We start from the raw sequence: 12,688 nt of genomic DNA, 5'->3' as shown, positions 1-12,688 counted from the left end.
AAACTAATGGAAAAGTCATCACTGACAAGTCCACAATGGCCCATTAATTTAATATGTATTTTACTAAATCAGTTGAGGAATTAACACCAAATGTTGACTGTTCAACAATCACAAATAACACAGAGTCTAAAACATCATCCGATTCCTTTTGTATTAAAGAGATAACTGAAAAAAAATGTGCAGAAGTAATCAAGAAACTATCAGATTCTAAGGCTAATGACGTTTAGAATTTAGATTTTCAATTCATTAAAAAATATAACTCTATACTGATGATCTATACACCTCTGACTATCTTATTCATTTATCAATTAGAACTTGTAAATTTCCGAATAACTCGAAAAAGGCAGTCATTACACCAATCTTTAAAACAGGTGACTGCGATTTGGTGAGCAACTACCTCCCTATCTCTATTCTCCCTGTAATGTCTAAGGTACTTGAAAAGGTTGTGGCGGCACAGGTTTTTGACCATCTGGAGACAAATCAACTCTTACATCCTCAACAGTTTGGTTTCAGACCAAAATATTCAACAGAAACTGCAAAAAAATAAATTGAGAATGTAAAGCATTCACTTGACTGTGGTTATGTTGTTGGTGCTGTGTTTCTTCACTTAAAGAAGGCATTTGACCCTTTCAACCATGACATTCTCCTGTCTAAGTTACCATCTTTCAATTTCTCAAAAAAGTAAATTGACTGGTTTGAGTCTTACCTTCAGAATAGAGAGCAGTGTGTGAAAGTTGACCAAGAAAAATCCTCTCCTTTAATCAGTAAAATGGGTATTCCCCAAGGGTCAATCCTTGGCCCTTTGCTTTTCAGTCTGTTTATAAATGATTTGTCTAAAGCAAGGCAGCTGAGATCCTAACTGAGTATACCTTTGCAATGTCCATTAGTGGCTAGAATGCAACCGTCTTGTTTTGAATCAGAGTAAAACAGTTTCAATGTGTTTCTCCATTAGGAAAAGGTGCTCACCTGGAAGTTTTAACGTTAAGATACAGAATAGAGGAAGTTAGTGAGTTTAAGTTCTTAGGAATCATTTTAGATCCACAACTCAAGTTTGATAAACACGTAAATAAAATCACAAAAACAATCAAGAACAACCTGAACTGCTTTAAATTAATAAGACACTACATACCAACTCAAGCAGCACGTGTTCATGCATTCAATGATTTTCTCTCATTGCTCATACTGTGTGACAGTTTGGTCACAAGCTTCACCCTCTACAATCAGAAACCTCTCATCACTATACAACCAGACCCTGAAAATAATGGACAAAAAACCTGTCCGGTGGCATCACTGTCACATACTAAAAAAACACAATCTACTCAGTTTTGAGAGCTTTATGCATTTATGTTTCCTCAAACTTGTTTAATGCATCAACAATCTGGCCCCTGAACCTCCCTCCAGATATGTTCAAAAACAGGACGGAAACAGGGTAGCACTATGAATGGAAACTGTAGCGTACAACATCGTAGATCTACGTTTGGTCAATCAGCCTTCTCTATCAAAGGCTGTAAACTCTGGAAGACATTCCCACCTGAAATAAAATTAATCTCAGACTTCAAATGTTTTACAAAACAGGTGAAATGCTGGCTCAAAGCAAGCCAGAGCTGTACCCACTTTTAATTAGTATCTTAAAACTTTATTTTAAACTTATAGCATTTGTATCGTTGTACATGCATTTTAATGTATCCTCATATAGTGTTATGGGGTTTTATGTAACCGAATGTTATACATTTTAATCTGTTTGTTTACACAAAGGCCCAAATTAGCAATAGCTAATACTCTTTATGCAGCACATCAGTTTCATGCTTTATATTGAAATTATGTTAAATTGCATTGTCCCTATTAAAAGAAATACATTCAAATTCAGACCAGAGACAGTGTTCGGGAGATACACAAAGCATTAATGTGTCTTTAAGCACACCGGTGCCACCACAAAGCCAGAAAAACATTTCACTTCTAAAAGCTTTTGTTGGACACTTATGGCTGCTCTAAAGGCTTTCTGTACATGCTTGGTTGAATTATAGCACATGTACACTTGCAGCCTGTCATTTTTGACACTTCTTATCTTTCATCAAAGTCGTTCATGTCTGTCAAAGAAGACAACTCAGTAAAGGAGAATATCACATGATAAACACAAAGAGAGAAACATGTTTCAGGTGTACACATAAACTCCATCATATTCAACTCTGCATGATTTTTAGAGTATGTACTGATATAACAGAAGCCTTTATTTTTTCATAGATCAGGATTCAAATGTTTCAGCCCCATTTACTAAAAATGTCAACTACTAAAAGTGCTTTGACAGCACATGTCACCCCTACTGTTCACACCCATTCACACACTGACGGCAGAAAGTGACCATCAAAAATAACTAGCCGCATTCACATGCCGCCAATGAAGCAGTGGGGAAAGTGTCTCGCTCAAGGACACATCAGGCATGTTGGAGCAGGAGGTGAGGAATTGAACTCTCGACCTCCTGGTTGATAAACAACAGAGTCTACCAACTGAGCCACATCCACAGTCATTTAAAGGGCCCATATTATGCTTTTTTCTGGTTTTATATGCTCTTTAGTGTGTTTTCCAAGTGTCCTGTGCATGTTTAGGCACATCTATGTGCAAAAATTCAAAGTCCGCAGAAACGTGGCTTCTCCTACGTCCTCCTGTTAGCTGTAGCATTAGCTGCATGCAGCTGACGGACTCAGAGCCGCGAGGGAGCAAGGAGGAGCAGTACATGAAAACAGACACTTTTTTCAAACTTTAGCTATTGTGAACGTACAAAAGTAGGTACATAGATTAAATATACGAACCCCCAAAAGGGCATCATATGACCTCTTTAAACAAACAAACATTTAAAACTGCATAATGTTTTGAACTGATTATCTCAGGAACACAGTGAAACATCATAAATGATGTATATTCTGAATGAAGAGAGCATGAATTATTTGGGTGGTACATTCCAAATTCAACACTTTTGTCCTCTGTTATTAAATAAGATGAAAAACAGGTTTAAGAGATCTATGTGGTCATTGTGATAATCATGACAATTCATTTGAAAAAAAAAAGGTAACTCTTTAGTCGGAACCAGAAGGGATTTTTTTTGTTGGGATCTGGAGCAGCTGCAGCCGAGTCACCTCAGGGAGAACCTTTCCCTCTAACATCGTACTCTCTGCAAGACAAACGGGATGTCTCTTCAATGCTGCAGTATGTACCTGTATTTTCCAGGATGACTTTATTGTTGCTGTGGTAACAACCCTGAGACCTATTATTTTGTATTATAAATGGTTTTACTCTTGAATCACAATGTGAGCTTTTAAAATAGTTTCTGGGTGAAGCCTGTATTTCTTCAATTCTTTCTCCAAACAGTGAGAAGTTGCTAAATGTTTAAACAAGCCACACTGACTCTACGTGTGCTGGATACTAAGCAGATAAATATTTTTTTAGTACATGCTTTATATCTGATGCTGTTCTACTTTGCACAACTGAGACCTATAAAGTGTCATAGCTTGACTGCTGTGGACCATTAGGAGGTTGTCGGTGTAGATGTTATTCCCTTTGCTTAAGGTGTTTATCATTACATATGGGGACAGCTCTCAGTCACTGTGGAGAGTGTTTACTATTCAGCCGACACTTCTACAAACTAACTCCTCTGAGCCTCGGGCAGCAGAGTGACACAGAATAGTTCAAATGTTAGAAACTCGACACACCTTTGTAATTCTAGAGGCCATCACAACAAGAGCTGCTACAAGAAGCTGAATAACTGATTTGTTACTCAAAAGAAAGGAACACTTCATTTTCTTGTTACATGTGCATATGTGTTAACTCCAAATGATACTAATGAGTCTATTTATCAACCTAAAAATTAATTAGCAACTTTATAAGTAAAATGTATGGTTCTACAATAAAACAGATAGCTGATATACTTTGCACAGCAGGACTAACAGATTTACTAATTAATTTGTCCCTGGTACCATTGGTCTCCTAAACACTATCATGTAAATCCTCCCCCCCCCCTCATGTGTGTATTTTAGTGTTTATTGTGTGTATTTCAGTTTTTTTATATTGACTGCTGGCTGTAAAGCAAATTGCCCCTCTGGGTAATAAAGTATACTTAGAGCCTAGCTGTGGTTCTTCATAGTTTTCTTATATTCCTTTGATTAAATAATTCATGGATTCATTTTTTAAATCTGTTGATTCGTCTATAATAATTTTTTTTGATATATGTTATATAAAGCCGATTCTATAATGCATTATTCCATTGTGGAATCTGCTTTAAAGATAATAAATGATACACATGCATTACATTATAGACCATGAATGCCTGTGTGTTGACCTAAAGGTCCAACAGACAGATGCACATTTATCCTGCAAACATCAAACTACAAAACTGTCTGAGGTTTCAAAGATTTAACAATTGATAATAGAACATGTTGCTACTACCTGAAGCTTACTCCATAAGTGTTAATAAACTTACAAATTCGATAAGATTATCATACATGATTCTGACGAGCGTAATTGTACTATGACTCTCATCTGAATCCACCAAATGTCCCCAACTAGAACAATACAAGCACAAAGGACAAGCTATATCTTTATTATCTGCTGTTTTTGTCGAGATTGTAAAGTGTTCAATCTTTAAACGTCAAAACAAAGATCAACTTCATGGCTCAGGCATGAGTACCGAGGCGTTTCCCCCTTTGTTTACATGACCTATAGCCTCTATGTACATAAATGGAACTAGACAGTTGAAACAAGGACGCTTTATAAAGGTATCAGTATTTAAAAATAATTTTCACAGGCCAACAGATAGAAACGTCTTCTAAAAATGTATAGTAAAAAAAAAACATCAGGCATTTGTAGACAGTGAAATGACAGGGCAATGGGATAATAGGCTACATTAGGTTGTTATGTAGCCAGGGCCTTACAGGTTGGTTGCTATACAAACATTTTTTTAATGATTTTTTTTTTATTACTCCTTTACAAATATGTGTTTATAACACTTTTGTTACCTTCCACCTAGTCACCCCCATCTCTTTGAAGCGCATTAGTCTTTTGATGAGTGCATTTCTCCTCCCCAAGTGGACACAGAGAAGGACACGCCCCCTGTCTGGAACGTGTTCTTCCTCGTTTTCTGTACCCGTTTCTACGGTGACCATTCAGCACCGCATCCGGTTGGCGGAGCCGCTATGACGTCAAAGTGATATCGGGAATTCCTCTCCCTGTAGGGTGCCTTTTGGTGTGACGGCGAACCGGAGCCTCTCAGACGCTGCCGGGAGGAAGCGTCACGTACATTGTACACGTGAGGTGAGCCGTCAACTTCACCGTGTGTTTCCTGCTCATGTCTTCATCTCCTCCGCGCAGGACCGCGACGAGACGTGTCCGCGGGATTGTGAGAAACTTGTTTAGATGACATGAAGTTAGACTGAGAGACAACATGGTCAACTGCATCTTCATCTTCATCTTCTGCATTTCCTGCTCATAAACACAACATTTGAGAGCTGCACTGCTGCTGAGGCCGGTTGAATGTAAGTGTATTATGAATGAAAGTCAGTCATTACACTAACACAGTACTGCTTCGTGGTAACTGTATTATATTACTCTTTACAACCAAAGTGAAAAGGAATGAAATGATAGTGCTATGGTGGTCGTGATTATAACACAGCAGGTCTACATTTGTGTTGGGCAGGAAACTTTTATTTAATTATTCACCAGCCTAAAGGATATTTCTTAAATCTATAAAATGTGTGTATTCAAAAAGTGTGTTTAAAGAGGCTTCATACATCATGTTTTGTATTCTATGGAAACACTGGGCTAATAATATATCACCATAAACAAAACACCCAGCTGCATTTTGGACCGCTTACCACTTTACTTTTTTTATTGTTATATGTATATATATATTCTAAACATACATATTTACATATATACACTGTACATACATTCTAGTTTTATTTAATTTTTTGGTTCTTAATTGCGCTGTACATTGTTGCTCTTATCTTCTATACTATTTTATTATTTTTGCATTGTTAAGGAGAGCTTGGAACACAAAAATTTCATTGCCAGCTATGACTGCTTTGCCTGTTATGTTGTGCATTTGACTAATAAACATAACTTGAACTTGAAAAGTAAACTTTGGAGTATACTTTTGCCAAAAAAAAGGGGACAGTTTGATTATAATTGTTCTGACTTCATTTTTCATATCTGTTTTCTGTGTCCTGACTCCACAAACATGTCTAGACATGACGAACATGTCAAGACTTATTAGCATGTGAAGTTGTGTAACCCTTCCTATCAGTTTAAAATGAAAGTGTAGCCTATTTAAACTAGACAGATCTTGCAGGTATGTTATCCATACGATGCAGGAATACAAGTTCATCTCTGCCATGCATGATTTGCAGTCTGTCAGTTCACAGCCATATGTCAAACTTCACATGACACAGGCATTGAGGGCTGCAGAAGGAGCACAAAACCTCTTTTCATGCTTGATTTTTTTTTTTTTTTAACTCAGCATTTAGATAGATAGGTAGAATCTTTATTATCATTTTATACAAGGACACAACGAACGTTAGCAGCAATCCTAAACAGCAGCGTTTACAAAAACAACAACAAAAATGTATTTGTGGTGATACGGCTCCTATCACATTGTTATATAGATACATAAATTAACTGTTTGTGCCCGTGAACTTCTAGCGGAACATACTCTGTACATTTCTGTTATATGACTCTGTTTGTGCCCCTGCTGCGTGACTGTGTTGTCTATATTGACTCTCATTATTGACCACACTCTCTGGACAGTCAATTTGCAACCTGCACAGAGTCCTGGTTGACCTTGTTGTCACAAAGCTTCGCTGTAGCGGGGATCAGTGACAGTGCAGAGACACACAGGCAGCTCAGATGTCTGCACCAGAGCTCTTGGGGCGGCTGGCAGGTTGTCTTTAAATAGATAAGCACTTTAGTTGTATGCCAGCGAGGGGCCACGACCTCTGATGCAAGGTGATTTCTCAAGTCTATCTGCGTCTCAGAGGGTGATACAGCAAAACATGGCTCTTCGCTGATAGTTCCTAGCGTTGAAGGAAGATAAAGCAGGCAGGACATGAGTTTTAGTCCTCCTTTTTACTGCAGATAATTTAGCTGAAGTTTTCACAAGTTCTGGCTTCTTAGATGTTAAGACTTTTTTTTTGGCTCTTATTATAGGAAGGGATTTGATTGGCACATACCGTGGTAAAATTGAAATCTTTGTATTGTTGCATTGGTTGGAGCAAAAGTGCATTACTTTGAGCCCTCTGAAAATTGTGATGAGCATCTCGTTCAGTTTTGCAGAAGTTTACAGACCACATTAACACTTGAATAATCAAGAAAGCTTTGTAAAGTATTTATAAGAAATTAACAAAAAAAAAAGTGTTGCAGCAGTTTTCACTTTTACCTCTTTCAAAAGCATAACGTGCATGTTTTTTATCGTCTCTTAAAGGGTGTCTTTGTGTTATATATTTGCACCTGTGGCTTGTGATTTATCAATAAATGTTGTGCTTTCCTCCCCTTCGTTCAAGGTCTGCCATGTTTCCTGATGCCTTGGAAGCAGCAGGGCGTGTGGAGGGCCTGCCTCTGTCCTCCCCGCAGCCTCTTCCAGAGATCGAGGAGGAGGAATCAGGCGAGAGGGGGCCAAAGAGAAGAGGCCGCTACCGGCAAAGCCTGCAGCTTCTGAAGCCCTTCAGGATAACACACAAGTAAACAAGACCGTATTTAAGTTCAAGTGGGGTCTCTCTTAGTGTGAGCCAGATAAATGCAGACATGTACAGACAGTTTTAGGCTGGCAAATTGACAGGAAGATACCAATTATAGCACACGTTCTTACAGAAGTTCAAATTTGTTGTGTTTGCTGTGTGCTGAGAGCATGAGGCTATAGCAGGAGGCTATGATAAGGGGTGTGAACTTATCCCCCAGCGACAGACAGCTCTGTGTTTGAACACATGCCGCCTGATAAACTGCCCCTGAACTTTTTTTCCCACTTCGCTGCTCTGTCAGATTTCTGTTCAGAGCGTGCAAATTACTGTTCAAACATTGCGGGCGTCATTCATCTTTCATCGACTCTAGCAAAGACGCCGTTTCTTCTTTCATCTGCCTTAGTGGACCCCCCCGCCCCCCCAACATAGCACCTCTGTGTATGCCCGCACTCGTAGACATCTCACCCATTTTCACGTCTTATTCTCTATTCTAGGCACCAGCACCCAGTCGATAATGCCGGCCTCTTCTCATTTATGACTCTTCACTGGCTCTCCCCGCTGGCACTGAAAGCCTACAGGACGTCCAGCTTGTCTATAGATGATGTTTGGGGACTGTCTTGCCACGAAGCTTCTGAAATCAACTGCCAAAGGTGAGGTCACTGCTGGGGTTTATCGTATGAGAGCAACTGATGTGGTGTTGGGAAAATTACATTTGGAGCTTAAACACAGTATTACCAGAAAACTGCAGTATATGTGAGACATAACAAAAATAGAAAGGAGAGGTTAAACCCCTTTTATCATATTCAGGTCTGCTCTGGGGGGGAATCTTGTATTTGATTTGCAAAAGGGGAAATGTGATGTGTTGTGTACCAGGTTTCAAGTTGTGTACATTTTTGACCTGTGGCAAAAATAATTTCACTGTTTCCTGAACGTTCAGCCAAATAATTTGTCGGGGTATCAGGCGATTTAAAACACGATGTTCTATAACCTTTAGCTAGACAATAGCTTACAGTAGTGTTTAAACAGGGCAGCTGATTGATTGATTTTTTTTTTAGCTTTTGCCTTTATGTAGACAGGACACTTGGTCGAGTAGGAAATCGAAGGAGAGAGTTGGAAAATGACATGTGGAAAAGGAGCCACAGATCGGACTTGATCCCAGGCCACCCGCTTATAAGACTATAGCCTCCCTGGGCCAAAATTGGGCCAGAATATGCTGAAATACCCCTTTTGACCCAAACCTACTCTACCACGTCAGATAGAATAGTCTTCTGGAGCTTTCAGCGTAAAGAGAATGAAAATTTTTGTTGCCTGTGAGAAAGTTTCTGTGTCGGCACTTTTGGTGTAGCCGCTGGGCTCAAGGCTTTGTAACAAGAGAGAACACTGTTGTCACACTGTTGTGTTATTGTGGCTCTCTGGAGCCATGCTGCTTACTTTTGTTAAGATTACTGATCTAATGCTGGGTTCAATTGAAACACGGAGGATGGAATTCCAAATGATACGTTTTACAACTTCTGATCCAGATGATGAGGGACAAATGTAAAAAAATAACAAGACTGACCTTGACTAACTCGTGTGTCATTAGCAGGTGTTGCTTTTTCTTTTTTTTTTACTGAAAAACTTAAATGCTGAGAAGATGACTTTTACTGTATGGTTGTATTATTTATGAAATAAAGGTCAGATATGAATAATGGGCCTTTGATTGATGGTTCCACATTACCGACGCATGCTTTATGCTTTAATGTACTGGCTAATTGTGTGAAGTAGAAACTGGGACTTTTGAGATAGATGTCCAATTTTTCAACTTACATTTGTGGGATTTGTAGTTCTTGATCTCAGCGATATCTCTCTGGGCTCTGAATACAGCACAGTTAATGGCAGCTCCATGTGTTGCTCTCGCCGCCATTGTAGTAAACAAAATGAATGACGTGCAATGTCTCCAGTGTTCATTCATTATTTGACTGATTGCTTTTCAGTTTAAGATCATGTTGAGATGCAGGTTGTTGCATCTCAAAGGATAATTCTCCTGAAACATTTTGTTCTTTTTTTTGCTACTAACAAAACCGGTGATTAGACGAACAAGTTCTACAACTATCTAAAGCCTGATACAGCTTATTATTAGGTGGCATAGACTTCCATTGTAAGACAAATAAATTGCACCATTATTTTTATCACATCGTTAAGCCACACCTTTACTGTAATTGACATGACTCGTCAACACATTAACCATGAACATGGACTCTTACGCTTCATTCTGGATTTGCTAGTCCGTGCTTTACACACATGGCAACTCAATCAATCAATCAATTTTATTTGTATAGCGTCAACTCATAACAAGTGTTATCTCGAGACACTTTACAAAAAGCAGGTAAAAAGACCTTACTCATTGTTATGTTACAAAAAGCAGGTAAAAAGACCTTACTTAATCCTATATTACAAAGACCCGGCTTAATCCATCATGAGCACTTTAGCAAAGCAGTTTAGCAAAGCAGCAAAAGTGGTAAGAAAAAAACTTACTTCAATCAAATTCAGTATATTCTCCTGTTTGAGTAATGATTCCTGAAATTTCCTGTCTGTATTAAAAAAGGTATGTGTTGTACAGGTTTATATTCGTGACATTTTTGCAAGATTAGCATTTTGCACCAAGTGTAGTCGGAGAAAGAATAATGTTTATTATCACTTTGAGGGAATGTCTTTCTGTTCTCAGAAGTGGAGGACTTTTTGTACGTGATGCTTTCCCACTTGATATGAAAAAAGTGTTGTCCGATAAAGAAAATACTGTTGTTCATGTGAACTGATCTCAGGAAACACAGAATGATCCATCAGGGTGAAAAAGTCATGTTTTTTTGTTTCAGGCACCCAGTGGAGCTTGTTGTTTTTGGATGTGCTCAGGTGAACTGATCTGGACATTGTGCTTCACTCTCACACTGTGGGGGTCGCTGGAATTGTTTCTTTTTTGAACTGAGAAACCTTTTTGCTTTGCAGTATATGCAGTGAAAGCAGACCAGATGGATGTGGAAATTGTCAAACAAACTGCGGACAATAAGAAAACCAGACGCTGGCGTAGGCAGAAATCTGTAATTCCCTGCCATGTTAGCAACCTTTCAGGGTTTTGTGTTTCCATACTGTGTGTGTTTTGAGTCTGTGCGGTGTGACTTTATTGATGAATATCCCGTCTCTCTTTACCAACACAGGGACATTGTGCCTGGATGGGAGGCTGCTAAGAATAGCATGGATTAGAGATTACAGTGAGAGTTAGTGCCTGACTTGGGTGGTTATGTCATTAACTCCTCTACCTGGGATACACTGTGTCTCCTGTCACACTCATTAGCTGTCATTGACTTGAGCTAGGCTGCATCAGATTGACTGCGAGATAAAAGTCATTGCTTCCTGCCAAACACAGCTTGAGAAATGCCCTGTTGAAATGCACTAAGTCTTTGAGTGAACAATAGACTTACAATAAGGATATTAGAGGGTATTTAGCTTCTACCACGTGCTGACAAAGAAAACCAATTCTATTCCCATTGCTCACGTGCTGTCATGGCACAATGATTCGGCAGTAAAGAGAAGGGTCACCATTTGAGGAAGTCTACTTTTAACTTGTAAAAACTGTGCAGGTTGTAAATAACCTGTTCTCTGTAAAGGCTCTCTGGCTCAGGGCCTGTCGGTTTAGTACTTCTGCTTTTTTGTTTGCTAAATAGCACACTGAGGGTAAGCAGCATACCCTCCGGAGACGGGCGGTCTTTATTTTGTGTTTACATAGCAGGAACAGTTATGCAACCAGCATGCAAAGCAGAGATGACGGTGTGAGGGGGGAATGCGAAAAGCACCCTGGGAGAGTTGACACTTGTTGGTGCTCAGTGAGGTGCGAAACTTGAATGCGAAGCCCTGGCCAAAAACCTCAGCTTCGCTTGCCATTTGGCAAACTTAAATGATGGCTGGTAGGAACATTTCAGCTGTGTTTAAAAGCCAATTATTTCTCCTTCGGTCCCACACTGCTTCCTGGGTGCTTTCTGTTTGGATAAATGTTTGTGACCATGCTCACATCCAGAGATCTGCTGTTTGATCAAGGATTGTTTTAGTCTTTGATAGGGTCTTTAATGGGATTATAAGAGCTATAAATAAACAGAACCTTGGAACAATTATATTAATATTAACCATCAATGGGACGTATTATAGAAGATAAATCTCTTTACGTATTCTACTGTGTTCAAACGTATTAGTTTTGCCCATTGATCGGATTTAGAACAACAAAATGTAATAGTTGCATTGAAGTCTCATTTCCATTATCCCGTCATGTGCTCTTTCCTGTTTTTGGGTTGCAAATGATTATATTTCTTCGATTGAAAACCATTTGACTTTCAGAAGTAAAAAATCAATCAGTGTGAGGGTTTAATGTTCTGTCTGTCCTCCCTGATACGTTTTTAATAAAGTCGTTAGGACATAAATGACTTTCTGCAGCTGCTCTTCTGCTGCATTACGGAGTCATTAGCATTGAAACATTCGGCCAACATGATATTTTACTATCTTTCATGGGCATTATACAGCAATAAAGGGCATTAGCACCTCTTTATACATCTGATTTAATACCTTTTGCGGTCTAATTATGTAATACATCATTCATGATGTATATTGTAGGTCACCTTTACAATATTATTAGCCAAACTGCCTCATTTTTTCTCTTGTGTTGTTCAGCTGCCATGATTCCCTGCCAAACTGCATATATATATATATATATATATATATATATCCCCCATTGTGCCATTTGGCAGGCTGATTAATTCAATGTGCAGCTCTACAGTTTTAGGAATAATAATGCAAGTTTCTTTCCCCTCATGACAGTTTGCCCTTCTGAAATGCCAACTTTTACATACTCTTAATTGGGACTAAAACAATACATTGCATAGCATTCATGGTGGTGTGGTGCAAGCTGGGCAAAAACAGAGGAACTTTTGAGGCTGGTCATTCAGCAA

At 38.9% G+C, this 12,688-nt stretch overlaps 1 protein-coding gene across 1 annotated transcript in view; it reads left to right on the top strand.

The window, feature by feature from the left end:
- Positions 1 to 5,216: 5,216 nt before the first annotated feature.
- wu:fb13g09 (ATP-binding cassette sub-family C member 5) overlaps positions 5,217 to 12,688 on the top strand; it is a 30,523-nt gene continuing 23,051 nt past the window's right edge. Inside the window, exons 1-3 of the mRNA XM_065958836.1 lie at positions 5,217 to 5,522; positions 7,545 to 7,721; positions 8,213 to 8,368. Coding sequence (XP_065814908.1) covers positions 5,521 to 5,522; positions 7,545 to 7,721; positions 8,213 to 8,368 — 335 coding nt within the window. The 5' untranslated portion in view covers positions 5,217 to 5,520. The remainder of the gene's footprint in view (positions 5,523 to 7,544; positions 7,722 to 8,212; positions 8,369 to 12,688) is intronic.

This window comes from Labrus bergylta, chromosome 9 (assembly GCF_963930695.1).
Source record: "Labrus bergylta chromosome 9, fLabBer1.1, whole genome shotgun sequence".
In the NCBI taxonomy this organism is placed as follows: Eukaryota; Metazoa; Chordata; class Actinopteri; order Labriformes; family Labridae; genus Labrus; species Labrus bergylta.
Note: the sequence above shows the minus strand (reverse complement) of the source record. Positions and strands in the feature narration are given on the sequence as shown.